This window comes from Ictalurus furcatus, chromosome 10 (assembly GCF_023375685.1).
Source record: "Ictalurus furcatus strain D&B chromosome 10, Billie_1.0, whole genome shotgun sequence".
Lineage (NCBI taxonomy): Eukaryota > Metazoa > Chordata > Actinopteri > Siluriformes > Ictaluridae > Ictalurus > Ictalurus furcatus.
The window spans coordinates 21,924,303-21,946,711 of NC_071264.1; the positions used below are offsets into that span (position 1 = coordinate 21,924,303).

At 39.3% G+C, this 22,409-nt stretch overlaps 2 protein-coding genes across 5 annotated transcripts; one reads left to right on the plus strand and one right to left on the minus strand.

The window, feature by feature from the left end:
- Window positions 1–537: 537 nt before the first annotated feature.
- lins1 (lines homolog 1) lies at window positions 538–7,301 on the minus strand. The gene is made up of 6 exons (XM_053635610.1): window positions 6,652–7,301; window positions 6,410–6,499; window positions 5,074–5,215; window positions 3,040–3,630; window positions 1,649–1,835; window positions 538–1,543 (listed from the first exon to the last, which is right to left on the minus strand). The coding sequence occupies exons 1-6, from the start codon at window positions 6,961–6,963 to the stop codon at window positions 877–879; spliced, it is 1,989 nt and encodes a 662-aa protein (XP_053491585.1). The 5' UTR covers window positions 6,964–7,301; the 3' UTR covers window positions 538–876.
- An 81-nt stretch (window positions 7,302–7,382) lies between these two features.
- On the plus strand, window positions 7,383–22,135 carry asb7 (ankyrin repeat and SOCS box containing 7). 4 transcript variants are annotated; one of them, XM_053635614.1, is made up of 5 exons: window positions 7,383–7,755; window positions 10,912–11,020; window positions 12,529–12,770; window positions 14,829–15,434; window positions 19,893–22,135. In XM_053635614.1, the coding sequence occupies exons 3-5, from the start codon at window positions 12,560–12,562 to the stop codon at window positions 20,030–20,032; spliced, it is 957 nt and encodes a 318-aa protein (XP_053491589.1). In that variant the 5' UTR covers window positions 7,383–7,755; window positions 10,912–11,020; window positions 12,529–12,559; the 3' UTR covers window positions 20,033–22,135. The 4 variants fall into 4 exon arrangements, with proteins under 4 accessions (XP_053491589.1, XP_053491591.1, XP_053491588.1 ...); XM_053635616.1 differs by lacking the exon at window positions 7,383–7,755 and having other exon boundaries at window positions 10,600–11,020; XM_053635613.1 differs by lacking the exons at window positions 7,383–7,755; window positions 10,912–11,020 and having other exon boundaries at window positions 12,066–12,770; window positions 14,829–15,438.
- Window positions 22,136–22,409: the final 274 nt, after the last annotated feature.

Below are 22,409 nucleotides of genomic sequence, written 5' to 3' on the forward strand. Positions count from 1 at the left end.
ATTTGAGAATTCAACAGTGCTGTAATATTAAGCGATTTATTCTGGAGGACATTATTCAGTGTGTGCAAGCCATGTCTGTTATAAAAAGAAAGCAATGATTTTTAATGGGACAAAATATGCTAGGTAGTCACTAATATACCTGCAAAGTGCCTATTTCCATTAAATACCTTTTGACACATGCTATGCCTACCTGCTGGGCGGCACAAATAGGAATGTCAATTTGCAAAGCGGTTACTTTGTCACAACCCATGTGCTCTGTGGTGAGTTGAAGTGATTCTCATCCACAAAAGAGAACAGTATCAAGACTGAGCGATTCTCATTCTCAGTAAAATATAGTATTGGCACTGCTTATGAGTGCTGTCTGTTATTGTCTGGCAAGGTGCACAATCAGGGCATTTCTCAATTCTGAAATAAGCTACCATGGCCTCCTCGTTCACTTGGTTGACGTGAATGGTTGACGTGAACGGCCAGAGGACAAGAATGACATAGCGGGGACCTTTTTAGCCTACCCATGGGGTGGGGGGGGTCACAGTCACAGGGTGATGATTATGTGTATACAGTGTGGAATCAGGCAAATGAGGAAAAACTCCAGTCGTTGTGAAATAACCATCCTTGTTGACTCGGGGTAGAACCACAGTTACATACATTATCCTCCATTAACATACATAAACATGTAATGAATTAAAATATATATTATAACCAGATACAAAAGGGTTTGTTTTTTTTTTGTTTTTTAAAGGCATCTTTTCAAACAAGATTATGGTAATTCTGGACTCTGTTTAAGAAATTTTAGAAAACAATTTGCAGTGGTTTTGGTAGAGGAAGTTCATCTTCTTTGAAGATGATGTTTAGCTGTAGATCATTAAGACACTTAAATTATTTAAGTTGCGGTGCTGTTGGGTTTTCCAATTGACCTTTAGTCTCAATAGCCAGCAGCAATTTAAGAAGACAACTAGGGTTGTATGGGAATAGCCCCTTGCTGTGAAGTCTACTAATAACAATCCTTAACTCAGCAAGGCACAACACAACCTTCCCTCTCAGACCCTCAGTGGAGGCAGTGCTTATTTTCTCCACTGTATCTGCTGATGCAGACACAGCCTGTGCTCCTGCTTTTCTCATGTCGATCTCTGCTACTGGTTCCTCATCATTCCTGCTCATCTGGAGGTTTGACAGGCGTTTGTCTTCGTCCTCAGAATCATCCGAGTTCTCATAATCCACCAGACTTTGCCTGAATCCAACAACTTTAAACTGAGGGTCATAATGAAGTTGTGATTTTACTGAAGCTTCAGAAAAATGTGGGAGGGACAGAGTGTGTGTCTCAGTTGCAGAGTTTTCAATACAAGAACATGCATTACAGAAATCTTGCCAGTGGTCACGTAAGTGCTTCAGGTAGAGGACACAGTACTCCAAAAAGCAGGTTTCATCAGAAATGAGGAAGTCCAGGAGGACAGTGTGGTCGAAGGAGAGACTTCGGAGTAGGAGAGTAAAGTGGCAGTGAGGGTTACATCCCCATTCACATGCTGCACCGTCTGATGAACTCAAACTGAAAAGTGGGAAAAAAAAACCTTATCTGAGTGCCGACAAATCAAACAAATGAAAATCACACACCCAAGCATCAATCTCCTCAACATTACAACTAATTTCCTACCTTCTCTGATGTAAATACAAGGTAATCAAAACCTTGGCTGATTCTATCAGGTCGTCATCCTGGTCCGCGAACACTACTAAGATCCAAGAGCAGGGATGTGTGACCGCTTTAACCTGAAGCACCTGCTGCTGGAGAAAAGCCAGCAGTTCCATAAGACAAGGCTGAACATCAAAGGCACCTTGAGCTCCTGAAACATCAAAACACACAAGAGCTTGATCAAAATGGAAAGACTGCCATCTTCTGCTGGAAGTGTGAAAGTGCAAATGGTCAAATATGGGATTTATATTTTAAAGTACATACTTAGAAAAAGTGGGGTTTCATACAGGTTCTTTGGTTGTTCTACAGTTCTAGCTTTCTAAATCAGTTGAAATATTATGAATACTAAAAATAATAATAATACTAAAAATATTTGTAATATTTCTTAAAAGGAATGTTCAGTGGTAGATCAGTGGCTACAAAGACCCTTTAACGGTTCCTTCTTCATTTATGGGTTAAGAGAGACAAACTAAAGAACCCTTAAGGATGCTAAATGGAACCCAAAAAATCTCAAACAAGATTTCATCATTATTCATTTCACAATTATGACTTGGTAAATCAATTAAATCAATGTGTCCAGTAATTGCTAAGCTAACTTTGTAGGCCATTAACATACAGGCAAACATTATTTAGTGGTAAGTGCACTATGGAGTATTTAATAAGTGAAATATGTCACTGACTCACCAACCAATCAACCAAGCCATAACTCACTCAACCAACCAATCAAACAACCCACAACTCACTCAACCAACCAATCAACAATTCAACCAACAAACCCACCACTTACTCACTTAACACTTAACACAGAGTGTGAGGTGGGAACAAACCCTGGATGAGATGCCAGTCCATCACAGGGCATATATATTTCCATCCATCCATTTTCCATACCGCTTCTCCTACACAGGGTCACCTGGAGTCTATCCCAGGGAACTCAGAGCACAAGGTGGGTGCCAACCCATCGCAGGGCAGAATCGCATACCCAATCACACACTACGGACAATTTGGAAATGCCAATCAACATCCTAACATTGCCTACAATGCATGTCTTAGGACTGGGGGTGGACACCCAGAATACCCAAAAGAAACCCCTGAAGTATAGAGAGGACATGACCTTATCATCAAGAAGCTGCTTGACCATTTAAATCCCAACACTGCATTGACACACCGAAAAAAAATGAGTGCCCCATACCACCCAATTCTTCAAAAGATCACATTCATGAATGAACAATTTCCTCTAATGCTAGTTTGTGAAACCATATTACCTAATGTATATCCTGTCAATAGAACATAATGTAGAATGTTACATAGCATATTATGAAAATGTAAAGGGGTTGATCAAATCACAATCACTTCACCTTGAGTAGAAACATGCCGAGTTTTAATCTCCAGACACTTGATCAGAATCAAGCTCACAGCCCTGAGCATCACAGCATCTTTCATTTCTCCATCCGAAACGTTCACTCTGTTCCCACCGAAGAAACTCGCCTGAGTTTTGACATGGAACTTCCGAAGCCAACCAGCTTCCACTTCCTGGAGCACAGCATCAGCCATCACAAGCAAATCAGTGCAATATTCCTCATCACGCTCATTAGAGTGATTATCACCGAAACCCCATTCCTCCCCTGCTCTCTGAACGAGAATCCGCTTCAGCAAAAGAAGTGCTCGCTTCTTTACAAATTCCTTCATGTTGGAGAGCGTCAGATGGAGGAGTGCTGAAGTTTGGAGGAACGCCAGTCTCTGAATGGAGGAGCAGAGGCCATGCCACCTCCTAGCAGCACTGAGGACTTCTACAAGGTCCAGGAGTGCACATACACTGAGCTCTAACTCGACTGAGTCTCTGTCATTTTCTGCCGCGTGCGTATGTTCAGGACTGTCTTGAAAGAGTAGCTTTGGATACAAGGAAGTGAGGGATGACTCAAAATCAGCAAGAAGTTTCATCAAAATCTCTGCAGGAAAAAAACAACAACAGAAAGCGCAATACATTTTCATCTCCCTTGGTTTCTGGGTGAAAGAAAACAAATCCCCCTCCATCTTACAGTTTATATACAAAACAATTTCACGATCATTTAATTGTAACTGTCACAAACTTGCTGTATAGGGAAGAAGAAAAATAGCTTACACATGCCCTAAAACAAATAAACTATTTATGTTCACAGTGCTAGAGCAGGGAATACAATTACATTAAAGAGTTTAGGGACATCAGGCCTCATTCATCAATCTTTTTAGAAGTTGTGTGTAAATGTTTTCATAGGCCAAACTTTACTAAAACTTCTCTCCAGTCAGCTTTACAAAGTTTCAATAATGATGATTTTCTTCATATACATGTGTGTATGTCGATAATGCCAATCAGCTGTAAATTACCAAACATGATCATAGCACATCTGATTTGCTTTCAGTGATGCCGACAAAACCCCCATAAAAGTCAATGATCGCAGAGAGCTGAAAACAACACAATCACTATGTTTACATGGACAACAATAATCCGATATTAACCCGATTAAGACGATACTCTGATTAAGAAACTAGCATGTAAACAGCAATTTCTGATAATCCGACTAAAGTCATACTCGAAGTAAACACTAATGGAATTAAGACATGTGGAGTATTCCTGTTTTAGTCGCATTATCAAAGTGCATTACAGACATGTACACACCTTAATCACACTAAACGTCGTGTGGGAGTTTTCACCTCATTTTGCGACAGTAAATGTAGACACACAGCAGTGCTCAACCGTTTGACAGCAAACAAGAGAGCACGGCTGCGTCTGAAACCACGTACTTACCATACTATTTAGAAGGGAAATACTGTACATGTATTACGGCTACTATATAGCACGTAAGTATGTAGTTTGGGACGCAGCCCATAGCTTCAAGCAGTCGTCTATTTGCATGTATAGCATGACAAATATTTAACTGCACTTGAAGTATTCAGAAAATTAAAAATGAAACACCCAAAACTGTATACGGTTCCATAACGAAGACCAACTATGTCGATACGTGAAATTCTGGAGGGAACGTCGGACGGCGTGGCGTGGGGACGTAATGATGTGTGCCGTTAATCGATCTACGTTCTATAACATGTAAAACCTGAACATGAAAGGAGTATTCTAAAAGCGACTCATGTCAACACCTTAATCAGAATATTGTCTTAGTCAGAATAAGGTCAATAATTAGATTACTGCTGTCCATGTAAACGTAGTCACTGATGACTAAACATTTGGTATGAGCTAATTCTTCCAGTAATGCAGCTTAGCCCTTAGCCATTGCAGCGCATCAGCTAAGACATACGTACACCAACATGTTCTTTATTTTGGTATTGATAAAATTCCTGGAGTTATCTGAAATTACCTAAAATTCTGAAAAGACTAACATTTTTAGGGGCTTCAGTACCTTGTTTGTTAACACAGTCTAACTTCAGTATCCTTTTAATCACTTCTGTCAGGGCCCACAGGTGTGTGTCCAGGGCACAGTTCGGAGCCGAACTCTGAAATGTTTCTGTGAAGGCGGTCTTCCATACCGGGTTGCTACCAATCTGCAATAAACAAATATTCACAGATTTACAAGAAATGTATCTCTTGGTATAAATGTGTAGTGATTACTGACAATTACTTTACTAAGAACACTTATCTACCTATATAAACCTTTTATGAAATTATCCAATCAGCTGATCATATTGCACATGCAGATCAAAAGCTTCAGTTAATATTCACATCAAGTATCAGAATGCGAAAACAAATATGATCTCAGTGCTGATCTTCTGGGATTTTCAGACACAACAGTCTGAGTTTACCCAGAATGGTGCAAAAACAAAAAGCATCCAGTGAGTGGCAGTTGTGGGGATGGACACGCTTGTTGATGAGAGAGATTTCAGGTAAATGGCCAGACTAGTTTGACGCTAACTACGGTCTTATTCATGTTCAATGCAGTTGCAACAGTAGACTGTGTGCATAGCCCACTCTGTGTCAAACACACCAGACCATCATTTGCATTTGTACATTCATTCATCCTCATCTTCACCCTTTGCCTGCTCACAATGTGTTGCCCAGGCATGCATCATTCAATTTTATTTGCATAGTGCTTTTAACAATGGTTATTGTCACAAAGCAGGTTTAAAGAAATATATAAAGTGAGGACATACATTTTAAACGTATCAATTTATCCCTAATGAGAAAGCTAGAGGCGACGGTGGCATGGAAAAACTCCCTGAGACGATATGAGGAAGAAACCTTGAGAGGAACCAGACTCAAAAGGGAACCAATCCTCATCTGTATGACACCGGATAGTACGATTTAAAATAATTCCCTTCTATAACTGTGTACTACATGGTCAAATAGCGCAATTGTGTAACCAGGAACTTCATTATAGTTTTCACATAAAGTCTGTTTTGCTGCAGTTATCAACTGTTCACTGATGGAGACTTGAGTGCAAAACTGTTTGTGGCAATTGCAGTCCTAAAGCTATCATAGATTTTGTAATCCTAAGCCATTGTAGCAAAACTGTTGATAACTAATACTGAGCCAATGTGGTCTATGTATTGTATGTTGTATTCATGATTGATTTTATAGTACTTTTATCTACTTTTTATGAATTCCTATGTACATGTGTTTATCTATCTACCTATCTATCTATCTATCTATCTATAAGCAGTAGATGTATGTTAAGCAGATCTAGTACATGTAAAATATGTAGAGAATTTATGTCAAATGTATGTAAATTGAATACTCACAGAATTATTGATGTCATATATGACAAAAGAAGCCATGCATTTGGCAGCTAAATGAGACAACATCCTGTCCTGGCAGTTCATCAGACACACCTAAGGCAAGAATAAAATAAAATAAAATAAAAGAGAGCCATAATCCTGGATCTGGTTTTCTCAAATCAGATTGTAACTATGAAACAAGGAACTGGGAACTGGAGAAAACAATAGGAGGACACTTCCAACATCTGTGGAAAGTCCACACTCACAAGATCAGCTGTCAGGTTAGAGGCCCCAAAGAGTCTCTTCATGGCCTCGTCAAAGAACACGCGGACATCTCCTGGCAGACTTTTTGAAGACAGCGTGGAGATGATTTTTCCAGTGAGTGTAAGGAACATGCCAGTCATCTCTGTGTCTTCACTTGTCATGCTGTGTGGAGATTGTAGTAAAATGTGCAAAGAACAGTTTATGGCTGATGAAATCTGACTTGCGAGTTCCTCAGTGCTCATAGCAGGAACAACTCCAGACCGTAAATCTGTGAACACAGCCTGTAAGTCTGAATGTTGTGAATCCATGTTCATGCGTATGTGTATGTGTACAGCAAACTGATCAGCAGCAAACAACACAAAATGGAGAAGATGAAGTGGCAGCAGGTGCAATTTCTATATTCAGAGTTCCGTAATTCCATACTACTCTCTGTTTTAATATTATAGGCTAAACTAGTGGAAGACTATTATAATATAACGATTTAAGAACTTCACTAGAGTTTGACAAACATGAGAAATAACGTTACTTGCTCACAAGTCCAACTCAAGTAAATAAACGAGGAACTAAATCGCCGCGTTGGAGTTAATCCAAATGAAAAGACCCTAATTTCTCTTGAGTTTTTGAATTACGCGTTAACAGAGATAAACATCCGGCATGCTGTTCTTCCTTACTGTCAAGCATGAGCACTGAAAACAGTCGCAGTTTGTGACGTCAGTGATGCTGCCGGAAGTAAATTCCCCTCCCTATTGTAGCCTGATTTGTATTCAATTTGTCGAATTTAATGAGGGCTAACTTTGTTACATTGATATGTGTGGGGTGAGAAAACCTTATATTTGTATGACATTTCCTTTTCCCTAAAATGTTAAAGTGTTAGACAGGCTTGTTTTTTGTAGTCGAATTAGTCATCGCCGGTCGCAAATAGACGACGCTTTTTGCAGCAGTTAGACACACTTGACGGCTCGCGTCTTCATTCCTGATTGGCTACATGCACCCTATCCGAAGTGGACGGCTAATTGGCTAGCTGCATTTTGTTCCAAGTGTGATGCTTTGAATAGTTTTTATATCGTTTTCTTTTAAGCGGTTGCTGCCACAACGGACCAGATACAGTTAAGTATGAGCACCAACTTTAATTTCTAAAGTTCGTTCACAAGGATCTGCAATGCAGCTGTGGAAATTAGTTACCATCTCCTGGGTAGGAGCTAATTTAGCTAACTAGCCTGTTAGGTTTGCATTATTGTTAGCTGAGTTATCATTGGGCTAGCTAGCTAGCTTAACTACCTCTGTATAATGACAGCGAACGGCACGGTCTTGTCTTCCACTTAGATTTGTCTTTATTAAGTGCCAGACTGTTTAGTTGGAACTAGCACTAGCTAACATAACAGCTCCTGGTTCATAACACCAGCTGGCTAGCGGCGCTTGCTAACTTGGCTTGCTTCGATGTTTGGCCATTCTAGTCGTGAATCTGGGCTAGTTATTGTGCGGTAAAAACATTAAATTTACATGAGAAAGTTCCTTTTTGCTTCATGGTGAAAACGACATTTTCTCTGTGTGTTTAAAGAGACCTACTCTTTGACACATGATGAGGAAAAACGTCTTAAATAACCAGCGGTATTCGGTTAGTTCTAATTGTAAAAAAAAAAAAAAAAAAAAAAAAAAAATCGTATTCGTATAAATCTAAACGATACCATCTCGGAATAACAATACAGTTAAAAAATAATAATTAATAACCGACTCGTTACTGTATGCTGAGGTTATGGCTAAGAGGACAGGAGGCATATCGCTGTCAGGGTCTCCATTTTTAATGAATTGATTAGATAAGTGAAAACGAGTTTATTATATAAAAATATCCAGAGTTGACCCATGACTGTCATTCGGTAGTAATAGTATAATATGTGTACATATTGGTATTATTATTACTTATCATTGATGTACACAAGTGCTAAACTGTGTAAGTTTCAGCGGTTTAACCCTTGATAATAATATTAGGTGGTGTTAATGTGAACACTTCTCCTGACTAACTACTCGTGCTTTGGTTAATTAAGCAAAGCTTATTCGTCCCTAGGTAGCTAAAACTGAGTTGAGTTCATTACTGTTCTTTAGTTTTCAGCTTCTATAAGCAACAGCTAATAGTTCATATTATTTGCTGTAAATGATATGTTAGTTGCTTGCTTGCTAGCCCCCTGAATGATGTTTACCGAATGTGACTTTCTAACAATAACAGGCCAGCTGTCTTCAATTAAAGATAAAGATAAAGAAAACTCCTCATAAGGTGTCTTTTTTTGTTGTTGTAATAGTGCGGATTATTTGCTGTTAATAAATGTTTGGTTATTTTTTTTAATGTTTTTTTTTTGTGTGTGTGTGGAACTAAGAATGACAGAACCACAAGTGGTTGTTAGGAAAAATGCACAGAATGGTATGAAGAAGAGGCTGGGGCTGATTTCTGTCTGTCCCAGACTGTATCACTGACTACGTTTACATGGACAGCAAGAATCTAATTATTGACCTTATTCTGGCTAAGACAATATTGTAATTAAGGTGTTGACATGAGTCGCTTTTAGAATACTCCTTTCATGTTCAGGTTTTACATGTTATAGAAGGTAGATCGATTAACAGCACACGTCATTACGTCCCCACGCCACGCCATCCGACGTTCCCTCCAGAACCTCACGTATCGACATACAGTTAGTCTTCGTTTTGGTACCGTGTACAGTTTTGGGTGTTTCAAATTTAATTTTATGAACGCTTCAAGTGCAGTTAATTATTTGTCATGCTATATGTGCAAATAGACGACTGCTTGAAGCCGTGGGCTGCATCCAAATCCACATACTTACCTACTATATAGTAGCCATAATACATGTATTTCCCTACTATATAGTAGGTAAGTACACAGTTTTGGACGCAGCCGTGCTTTCTTGTTTGTCGTCAAACGGTTGAGCACTGCCGACGCAAAATGCGGTGAAAACTCCCACACGACGTTAATAGTGTGATTAAGGTGTGGACATGTCTATAATGCACATCACTAATGCAACTAAAATAGGAATACTCCACATGTCTTAATTCGATTTGTTTACACTTTGAGTATGACTTTAGTTGGATTAAGGTCATCAGTAATCGCTGTTTACATGGGATTTGAACTCACAACCTTCTGATTAGTTGTCCAAGATCTTAAAGTGAGCTACCACTGCCCTTGCCTACTAAGGTCCTGCAGCAGCAATGCCAACAGCAGTTACCTTTACGTGCGTACATACCTGTATCCATTAGTGATTATTTCATGGCTATAAATAAGACAGTTTGACGTTATGTTTTGTTTTGCAGACAGTTTTTAATCCTACTCGAGCCCGAGTCCCCCTGCTCCTGTAGTTTTTATTTTTGATTGTACCTGCCTGTGATGTTTTCTACCCATCTAAGCACTATTCTATGCCATTTTGTAGTATGAATAGTGCAAGTAGCGTGTTCACACTGAAAATTCCAACAAGAAGAAGCGCACTTCAAGTAACCGGATGATGGATGCACTTATTCAACTGAAAAAAGGAAGTGTGAGAATGTTGTACACTTCATGCACTCAACGTCACAGCTTTGCTTACATAACGGAAGAAGGGAGGGCTACCAGGTGCAGATTTCTGGCTCAAATTTGCTCATAATAAAAAATTTAAAAAAAGGTTGTGTTGGTTGTAAAAGGTAACATTGACACAAACGGTAAAATGAAGAAATTAATTTTCGTTGACTCTGGGTGTTTTGCTAAAGCCAGTAGCGTTGCATTACGTATGTTTGACGTCATTTGCCATCAACTGGGAAACCGCTTATACTTCCGGTTAGTAAAAACCATTAGTGTTCCATTTGAGACGATATTACCCTTCTAATATTCATACAGTAGACGGTACATTGTGCACAATGTAAGTGCATAGTGTTTAGTACGTCATTTGGGACACAACTATAGATAGGTCTGTTTCCCAAAATATAAACAAATTAGTCATTTAAACCACCATGACTCTGACCTGGATAAAGCAGTAACAAGATGAATGAATGAATGAATGAATGCCGAGCCATTTGAACAACTTGTACATTCCCATGTTAATCTGACCGCCTGTATTAAAGTAAAAACTGCCCACTACCACAACAGTTTTCAGCGCTAGGTGAGTGACATCTGTGCTTCTCGTATTAAATTCATGATCCCTTAGAGGCAATATCAGAACAGTTGTTGAGTAATAATGTGTTCATTTTTTTTTTTTAATTAATATTCAATCTTATGCTTTTGCTCACAGGTTTGTGACGTTTCTGCAACTGGAAGTTTGATGCCGGTTGGGCCGGACTGAAAAATGCGCCCAAAACACAAAGGGAACTGATTAATGAACTGCTATACATTAATCAAGGGTAAATGTTTCATTTACACCAACAGGCAACATTTCTTGAACACTCACAGTTGATTTTAATATGGCCTTAGATTTTAAAAATGAATAATAAACGTTCGCGTTAGAGGAGTCATTTGAATAATGTAAAAAGCGTGCATGGTCAGGGGTGGACAATTCATAAATCCATTAGCTATCCCATGGGACATGTGGATGCTCTAATGTGCTGTCCATTCATGTTTTGGTTGGCAGGAAACCTAATTTCCTAGGCTAACAACACAATACACAGTGGTGCTTGAAAGTTTGTGAACACTTTTGAATTTTCTTTATTTCTGCATTATTATTACCTAAAACATCATCAGATTTTCACACAAATCAGACAAAGTGAACCCAGTTAAACAAATGAATCAAAAAAATATGATAATTGGTCATTGGGGCAGTGGTGACTTGACGGTTAAGGCTCTGGGTTACTGATCGAGGGTTCAAGGCCCAACTTTGCCATGCTGCCACAGTTGGGCCCTTGAGCAAGGCGCTTAACCATCTCTGCTCCAGGGGCGGTGTATCATGGCTGACCCTGCACTCTGACCCCAACCTCCTAACATGCTGGGATATGCGAAGAAAAAGAATTTCACTGTAATGTATATGTGACCATTAAAGACTTATTATTATTATTATTATTATTATTATTTATGTATTGAGAGCAATTATCCAATATTGCATATGTCAGTGGCAAAAGTATGTGAACCTTTGCTTTCATATCTGCCGTGACCCCCTTAATGTTTTCGGTAAATGTTGCTCAGTCCTGCACATCGGCTTGGATGAATTTTAGCCCATTCCTCAGTACAGAACAGTTTCAACTCCGAGATGTTGGTGGGTTTCCTCATATGAACTGCTTGCTTCAGGTCCTTCCATCACATTTCTATTGGATTAAGGTCAGGACTTTGACTTGGCCAGTCCAAAACATTAACTTTATTCTTCTTTAACCATTCTTTTAGTAGAATGACTTGTGCTTAGGCTTGCTGTCTTGACCCACTTTATTCTTGAGATTCAGTTCAGATAGATATTCTGTCATCAAGTCTTAGCTAATGTTTGGTTATGAGATTTTCTGTTCTGTCCTCACTTCACACCTAAAAGATGTTATTTGAATCGAGCCGCTGTCATTATTTTTTTCCTCTATGTTTTATGCTGTTTGCAGTTTGTTATATTTGAATGTGGAACACTAGTGTTTGCCTGAGGAAATGATTCACTATTCCATTACAGGATGAATTATGCATCTATCTAGCTGCCTGGTTGCTTTATAACCACCTGTGTTTTTGTATGCCTCTATCTTCCTGTCTTCCAATCTCTATGCCTGCCTTTTCATTTATCTGTCAATATATCTGCCAATCTGCATGATTGTCTATATCTACCTGTCTTTATAATCTGTCTGTCTTTCTGTCTCTACCTGTCTGTCTGTCGCGTGCCGTTTTTCATTCACATTCAGTGTTGACTCTTGATGTGCTCCTTATTCATAAGTCGTGTGTCTGTGTTCAGGGACGCAGGAGTGGCTGCGCAATGTGACAGGATGCTGAACCATCACTTCAGAAGGAACCCGGACCTGCAGGAGGAGCTGCAGATCCAGGCAGCGGTGGCAGCCGGCGATGTCTACACCGTGCGCAAGATGCTGGAGCAGGGCTACTCGCCCAAGATCAGGGACGCCAACGGTTGGACACTGTTGCATTTCTCTGCTGCCAAGGGCAAGGAGCGTTGCGTCCGTGTCTTCCTCGAGCACGGAGGTAGGCGGCCTGGAGTTTCTTTTTGATAGTGTAGAAACTGTTGTTGTATTAAACATTTCAGATGAATTACTGAAGGTTTACTGATTTACCCCAGTAAGATTGAGAATTACAATGATGTACTGGGAGTTTTATAGGTGCAGGAATTTATGCCAGAAGCTAGATGGCGCTATGAAACTGGGTTAGGACAAAGGTATTAACACACACTATTTGTCAGTATTTTAAAAAGCAATATCTATACATAAAGCTATCCTCTTGATCTATAGATAGATAGATATACACATGCACATACAGTGGTGCTTGAAAGTTTGTGAACCCTTTAGAATTTTCTATATATCTGCATAAATATGACCTAAAACATCATTAGATTTTCACAAAAGATCTAAAAAGTAGATAAAGAGAACCCAATTAAACAAATTAGACCAAAATATTATACTTGGTCATTTATTTATTGAGGAAAATGATCCAATATTACACATCTGCAAGTAGCAAGAGTATGTGAACCTTTGCTTTCAGTATCTGGAGTGACCCCCTTTTGCAGCAATGACTGCAACTAAACGTTTCCGGTAACTGTTGATCAGTCCTGCACTCATTCTGCCCCGTTCCTCAGTACAGAACAGCTTCAACTCTGGGATGTTGGTGGGTTTCCTCACATCAACTGCTTGCTTTGATTTGGCCAGTCCAAAACATTAAATTTATTATTCTTTAACCATTTTTTTTGTAGAACGACTTGTGTGTTTAGGATCATTGTCTCGCTGCATGACCCACTTTCTCTTGAGATTCAGTTCACAGACAGATGTCCTGATATTTTCCTTTAGGATTCGCTGGTATAATTTAGAATTCATTGTTATATCAATGAGGGCAATTTGTCCCGGCCGAGATGCAGCAAACCAGGCCCAAACCATGATACTACCACCACCACGTGTTTCATAGATGAGATAAGGTTCTTATGCTGGAATGTAGTGTTTTCCAAACGCTTCTCATTTAAACCAAAAAGTCCATCCACAAAACATTTTTCCAATAGCCTTTTGGCTTATCCATGTGATCTTGAGTAAACTGAACAAAATTGTTATTTTTTTTTATTTTATTTTGACAGCAGTGGTTTTCTCGTTGCAACTCTGCCATGCACACCATTTGTTGTTCAGTGTTCTCCTGATGGTGGACTCATGAACATTAACATTAGCCAATGTGAGAGAGGCCTTTTGTTGCTTAGAAGTTAGCCTGGGTTCCTTTATGACCTCATGGACTATTACACGTCTTGTGCTTGGAGTGATCTTTGTTGGTCGACCACTCCTGGAGACGGTAACAATGGTCTTCAGTTTCCTCCATTTATACACAATCTGTGTGACTGTGGATTGGTGGAGTCCAAACTCCTTAGAGATAGTTCTGTAACTTTTTCCAGCATGATGAGCATCAACAACTCCTTTTTCTGGTCGTCAAAAATCTCCTTTGTTTGTGCCATGATACACTTCCACAAACATGTGTTGTGAAGATCAGACTTTGATAGATCCCTGTTAAAACAGGGTGCTCACTCACACCTGATTATCATCCGATTGATTGAAAACAACTGACTCTAATTTCACCTTCAAATTAAACTGCTAATCCTAGAGGTTCACATACTTTCACCACTCGCAGACGTGTAATATTGGATCATTTTCCTAAATTAATAAATTACCAAAAGTATAATATTGTTGTCTTATTTGTTTAATTGGGTCCTCTTTATCTACACTTAGGACTTAGGAATCTGATGATGTTTTAGGTTATATTTATGCAGAAATATAGAAAATTCTATACTGAAAGAGACACTATATATTAATTGTATAGAGCTGCTTGAACCATATATCATTAAGGAAATGTACTTTAGTTTTTTTTATCAAAGTTTACTACTTTTTAAACAATTTATAGCATCTCTTGAAGCTTGAAGACCCGTGTGTCACTGTGCTGCACTGAATTAAGTTTCTCTCTCTCTCGCTCTGTGTGTGTGTGTGTGCGTGTGTGTGTGTGTGTGTGCGTGCGCGTGTGTGTGTTCAATAAAATAAATAAAAAAAAACATAAACACAGCGGACCCGACAGTAAAGGACTTCATTGGTGGTTTCACGGCGCTGCACTATGCCGCCATGCACGGACGTGCACGCATTGCTCGCCTCATGCTGGAATCGGAGCATCGCGGTGACATCATTAATGCCAAGAGCAACGACGGCTGGACGCCACTGCATGTAGCTGCACACTATGGACGCGACTCATTTGTGCGCCTGCTCTTGGAGTTCCATGCTGATGTAGACCCACTGAGTGACAAGGGCACTACACCACTGCAGCTGGCTATCATCCGAGAGCGTTCGAGTTGCGTGCGGCTGCTACTCGACCACCACGCCAACATCGACGTGCAGAACGGCTTCCTGCTGCGCTACGCTGTCATCAAGGGCAACCACGCGTACTGCCGCATGTTCCTACAGCGCGGGGCAGACACCAACCTTGGACGCGTAGAGGACGGTCAGACACCGCTTCACCTCTCGGCTCTGCGTGATGACGTGCTCTGTGCGCAGCTTCTCTACGCCTACGGAGCTGACACAAACACACGCAATTATGAGGGCCAGACGCCTGCCGCCGTCTCAGCGAGCATGTCCCGCACCAGCCGACCCTGCCTCGACTTCCTGCAGGAGGTTACATGTATGTAAGCCACTATGAGATTTATTTTTCTTTTAAGGTGTGGTTCAGCGAGAACTAGGGTTGTTTGTGTTCTCTGTATGACCTGTTTATCATTTTTATGGTCAAACTATAGCCAAATGCTTCTGAGTAGCACAACACAGCCCAAGAAAATAAAATCACTTTCTGCAAGTCATTAGTGTCTTCTAGCAACTTCTAGCATTTGATGGTTGTTATAAAGAGCATCACATTCATCAATGTGACTGATTATGATTGATGGTTATTAGCCAATCAGTATTTCTGCCAGGTCCTACCACATATTCTGTTCATGCTATACTTCAAATTTCTTAAAATATTTGAACATCCGTGTTGATGTGACATGGTGATTACTGCCCTAAATTTATTTGTGGAGTCATCTGGATCTTCTGTAACCACATTTCATGAAAATACCAGTTTTCAACATCTTCCTAATTTTTGGTTTGGCCAACTCCAGTATTGTGATAATGAATAACAGACTATATATCATGCGGCCTTATATGAGAGGAAGTCCTCTTGGACTCAGTATTGTCCCTTCAGAGTCCACAAATTGTTTTACAAGATAATTTAAGAAAATTGGGCATTTAGAAGGACACAAGTACATCCGGCATTGAGTTTATTTAAACAGTGTATGAGCTGTTGTTTGGGGGAATTCTACTGGTAAATTGGGATGTTCTAAAATGTTGGAGTGGTCTGAGTACTTAAATGCCCCATAGATTTAGAATATTTTTGACTCGACTGTAGACTCGATTTCACTGCTGCAGTGTCCGGTGTAAAATTTTAGCAGTGCAGAGTTTACAGAGCTTACAAACTGCAGTTTTGTCATCATTTCACACGAGACATCATCTTTACACACCGCACGAATTTGATGTGTTTTCCTGCCCACTTTTGACTGACAGGATATAATCGGCCCTGATCGTCGGATGTTTTTAAACTATCGGCCGATGGTCCATTGCGGGGAAAAATAGCCTTTATCGGCCGATACATCAGTGCATCTCTAATAGAAGTAATTTCGATATTGTGATAAATGATTGCGCAATACACTTTTCTGAGATATCGTTGGTGTAGTGATTTGTTTAAAAAAAAAACTTTTTTAATAATTACAATTTAAATGGTACTGAATGGATGCTACTGATTTGATCTTAAAAAATGTTTAACTTACTTTTCAATAATGCCTACAGAGCCGAAGAAGATTATTATCATCAAACTCGGTTAAATGTTGTTGTTGGTTTTTTGTTGTTTATTTTACTACTGTTTTGAAGAAGGTTTGTTAGCTAAATTATTTATCGTGATCTGCATCACAGAAGTGTCCTCAAGTAACATGATGTTTTTCTCATATCGCCCAGCCCTAATAACAACATATATTTTTAGTTATCTAATAATTAATAAAGTGTCTGTTGTTTACCACTAATGGTAGTGTCTTAAGGTTTATATTAACAGTGAAACATGGATATCGTATTTGGTTTCTTTTTCTTTAAAGGAATAGAATAAAAGAGTGAAAGCACTGTTACTAAGTAAGTGGAACAGTGGTCTCAGCATGGCCAAAGCTAGCCCCGTTGCCTGTGCGAACAATCCAGCGTGTGAGAAAAGCGAGCCGTATCCCCTGAAGCACTAATGATCTAGTAGACAACAATGGCCACATTCCTGCGCTCTGCTTCAACTTTGATATCACCATATCAAAGCTGGCCGTCTCAGCCCCACATGCACTGCGGGGTCTATTCAAGCCCAACCGTCAGCCAGATCATATTTCAGCCTGGTTATCGATTAGAAAAAACACTTTTATTGAGGCCTGACAGGCAGGATTTTTGAATGTATTGTGTGCTGATTTTTTTCCTCCTCTATGCTCCTGTGTGTGACAGTACATAGCATCTGTAGATGGTCCTACCCAGGCCTTTGTAGTGGTTTTCCCAGCTGCCTCTGTGTGTGTCTGTGCCACAGCACGGAGGCAGGACGAGCTTGGCTATTAGAACTGATAAAGTGCGTGTGCTGGATTCCTGGAACTCATTTGTTGACTTCCTTCACATCTTTTAAGACAAGGGGGGCACAGAGCCAGTGGCCTTGAAGCCTCAGATCTTCTTAGACAGGAACCAAAGGCTGAAAGAGGCAACTTGTGGCCTTCAAGTCTTAAGTACAGGCATGTTCCGGAGTAAAATTTTATTATTGATGGTAATAAGATTCATATAAAAAGAATTGATGTCATGGTATCCAGTTAATTTATTTCTAAAGCCGTGCTTATACTGCATGGCTTCGTACACTCAAAATCTCTGCACAAGTGTGCTGACGCTGACTCTGTACCTCACAACGAAGGACCGAGCAACCATCCAAAGTTAAACATTCGTGATGACACTAATCACTTTAGTTTGAAAATGCTGACAATCAGGCAGCACTCAAGTTTGTGCAGTTGTACAGTGCTGTGAAAACGTATCTGATTTCTTCTGTTTTTGTGGGTCTTTCATTCTAACTAGTTTTAGATCTTCAAACAAAATACAACATGAGTAAACACACTACAGTTTTAATTTCTTAATTTTTTTTATTGAAGCAAAAAAGTTATCCAACACCTATCACCAGTGTGGAAAAACTAATTGCCCCCTTAAAATTAATTTGTTTGTGCCACCTTTACCCGCAATAACTGCAACCAAACGCTATTTCCACTTACTTCTAGGACTAGGATTTACTCCTATGTTTTGGATCATTGTCTTGGTACATAATCCAGCTGCGCATGAGTTTCATATGGACTGAAGACCGGACATTCTCCTTTAGGATTTCCTGGTAGAGAGCAGAATTCATGTTACCCTCAATTACTGCAAGCTGCCCAGGCCCTGAAGCAGCAAAGCATCCTCACATCATCACACTTCCACCACCATGCTTGACTGTAGGTATGATGTTCTTTTTGTGGGATTCTGTTTTTGGTTTACACCAGATGTAACGGGACCGTCTTCCAAACAGTTCCATTTTCGACTCCTCAATCCACAGAACATTCTCCCAAAAGGTTTGAGGATCATCAAGGTATGTTTTGCGAAATTCAGACGAGCCTTAATGTTCTTCTGAGTTAGCAGTGGTTTTCACCTCGCCACTCTTCCATGGATGTCATTTTTGCCCAGTGTCTTTCTGATAGTGGAGTCATGAACAGTGACCTTTATTGATGCAAGAGTGGCCCGTATGTCCTTTGGTGTTGTCCTTGGCTCTTTTGTTACTTCCTGGATGAGTAGTTGCTGTGCTCTTGGAGGAATTTTTGAAGGTCAGACACTTCTGGGAATGTTTACTACTGTGCCAAGTTTTTCCATTTGGAGATAATGGCTCTCACTGTGGTTCTTTGGAGTTCCAGTGCATTTGAAACAGCTTTGTAACCCTTCCCCTGATATGTTTCAATCACCATCTTCATCATTTCTGGAATTTCTTTCCAGAAATTAAGAAATTTAATGGGAATAATCTGGGCTCTGGGAACAATCGCCCTCGGATTCGGACCGCAGCAAACGTGCCCGGTATAATGACCACAATAGTCGATTCACAGTTCCAGGGTCCCGGGTTCAACCCTGAGCTCGTGTAACTGTCTGTGCAGAGTTTTACATGTTGTCGCCTTGTCTGTTTTGGGTTTCCTCTGGGTTCTTTGGTTTTCTCCCACTTCCCAAAAACATGCATGTAGGTTGACTGGCTATGCTAAATTGCACCTAGATGTGAATCAGTGTGTGCCTTGCAATGGACTGGTGTCTCATTCAGGATGTATTCTGGCCTTCTGCACAGTGTTCCCACAACCCTAAACAGGAAAAAGTGGTTACTGAAGATGAATGAATGAAAGAAATGAACTGACTAATGAAAAACTGCCTTAACTAATGTTTATCCACCCATGGTTTGCAATAAGTCCCCATCAATTACATAAGGAATAAAACACTCAGGGTTGTGTTGTATGAAAATAATAAGCGACAACTGGGTTGGTGTGATGTGGTCCAATAAGAAGTGGAGTTACTCTGAAGTCGATTATTTTCCTTCAACCGCACGTCATGAAGTCATTTCATACCACAGCAATTTGCCAATGATAACTCTTAACCATTTCTAGTTGCATTTAATGTTGTGGAACGTCCATGAAACAAATCCTGCTTTCACTTAGGTTATAACAGCTGCAAAACTTCCATTACTGTTTCTCTCTCTCTCTCTCTCTCTCTCTCTCTCTCTCTCTCTCTCTCTCTCTCTCTCTCTCTCTTTTTGCAGTTAATATGACAAAAAAATGCAGCTTTTCACATTCCTGAAAAAAGCATGCATATGGGAACTGAAGTATAAACCAGGAGTTATGCGAAAATCTTTTACTGTCTGCATCCTGGATTGATGTCTGATGATTTTAGATTATCTAGTTTTATTTTTTATCCTGAAATTTCCATTGTTTGAGTATGTATGAGCAAGTAAGTAAGTAAATGTAGTATTCACCCTGCAAAATCTTTTCTCTTTCTCCAGGCCAACCCAGGACATTGCAGGACCTGTGTCGGATAAAGATTCGTCAGTGCATAGGCCTTCAAAGCTTAAAGTTCTTGGAGGACTTGCCTATTGCCAAGGTGATGAAGGACTACTTAAAACACAAGTTTGACAATGTCTGACAGAGGCCTGGAAAACTCCGGGTATCAGCACAGGAACAGATTCTCTAGCAGACTATGCAACCTCTCATTTCCCTTTCTGTTGTCAACCTCCAGCAGCGGATTGTTTTCTACAACCACGCGTGATGTTTTTCTGCCATTTAATCTGGAAATATAGCCAAGCTATTTGTCATGGACACTGAACCCCTGCTTGTGTTCATTGTTTGATTATTTGACCCATGAAGGGGAAAAAAAATTTCATCATATTTTATTTGAACAATCCAGTCCTCTTATTAGGTCGGAGTTAATGGTGGTTTCAAAAGCTGATGTTATGATGATCTTATATCAATCCAATATCAAGGCTTTTGGCATGTTAAGTATAATTAAATTATTTGAATATGGGAATTGATAAGGTTTTTTTTATTATTCAAGCTCATAGTTTGTAGTTTCTTAAAACAATTTCAAAATACTAATTTACCTATTTACCTATACATATTTCACATTCACCTCTTTACAAGTTTTTTGTGATCAGCAAAACATTTTATACATCAATAGCGAAACATTAACGGTATAACTATTTAAGATTTTCTTATCATGATGCACAGACCTACCAATAAATCATCACACCCCTAGTTTCGAGTACACAATAGATAAAGAAACAATCCCTTTTTACTAACTTACTGACTTTTTTTGTGATGAAAGATGTGTGGAATTAGATTTTTCATACAGAACCATGTCAATTGTGCACCACCTTCCATTCGACTATTAACAATTCAGCACGTTTTGAAGGTGCACCGAGTTAGTGGTCACATTTAAATATGAAATATTTGACTTGTGAAACAAGCATTAAAACTGTGATTTGAACTTTTCTTCAGTTTTCCCACTTGACGTCTTGGTTTCCTCATGCGGAACTCATTAACAAGGACTACACTATGTATATAATTGTGTCATATGTACAGCAGATATTTTTCTAGAATTATTTAAGCTATGAACTCTTGTATCATAAAGTGTTAAGGATTTTTGTTGAATGGTTGTGTGGCTTTTTTAAAAGTCTTAATAATTTTTGTTTGTTTTAAATTTAGAATTGAAACACACTGATATAAATGAATCGGGAGCAATTAGTGAAATTGTGGAAATATAATTAAATTTTTCCCTCTATCAGATTTATCTGAGTTTTTTTGGTAGTTGGCAAATGGGGAAAAAGGCATTTCGTCGTGCCTTCGCTTCACTTGGGTGGAATCTTGGGTTGCTCAACAGCATGCGCATTTTTCTCAGGTGTGTCACGTATTATTAAATCAAGTTGACTAGTTTTTGTAAGATGCACCAATATAATCTAGTACGGTAAATATTTTGTTCATTTATTACAGCTTTAGTCAGATTAGAGTATGCGTTGTGTCCCACCTGTATTGAGTAGGCACATGCCTATAATTGGCTAGACAATATTTTGCAATATGCATACTGAAGACAGGTCGAATTATTGTAGTTTATTCACAAGGTAGTCCGTCCATCCATTTGGAAGGCAGTCTCTAAGGCTCCTTATTGATAACACGTTTAAAGGAGCGTTGAACATGGATGTTCCTTCAAATTCAAGAAGGTGATAACTATTGTATATCAGGATGCAAGGTTACGCAAAGGATGTGGAAATTTCAAATGAAGCGTACATGGCTGGAAGGTGGGTTTAATTTTATTCAGCCTCATACTAATAAAATGGAATAGAGGTTATTGTTATTGTTCTTTCAATGTTGCCGGGTTGAACTGAAATTTCCTCACTTAAACACGTGAGCTGTTCATCTGAGAATAAATACAGGAATAAAGAAGAATGCTTTCGATTGGACTTTATCTGTATATTCAGGTTTTTACAGTTTCCGTAAATCCTGACTCCATTTTTAAAAAAAAAAAATTTTTTTTACCATTTCAGCAGTGCTTTCTCTGAAATTTTGTTTACTGTGTGTGGGCGAGTGTGTGTATTTTGTTTTGAAGCGCTGATGTGTTTTCAGAAAGCACTTATTCCGGATTCAAATCGTCTCAACGTCTTCCACGCCTTTCACCACAACAACTACTGAATGTACATAAACTGCTGTTTGCCTGGCCCAACATGAATTGTGTGAATAAATGATTATCACAAGGTCCTTGTTGAATTTTTAAGCATTATTATCTGTGTTCTAGTTGTTCATTTGCATCCATTTTTGACTGCTGACATTTCAATAAATATCTGCTCAGTCTGCTGAGGTTTTTTTTTTTTTTTTTTCAGTAGGTAGTAGGGTTTCACAATATATCACTTGTTATTGATATTGGTCTTAGCAATACTGATATTGCAAAATGGTATACACTGTAAATGAGTAGATGTAGAAATGTTTGGATAAAATGTGATCTGTGGAAGGTACACTTATGTTACAGTACA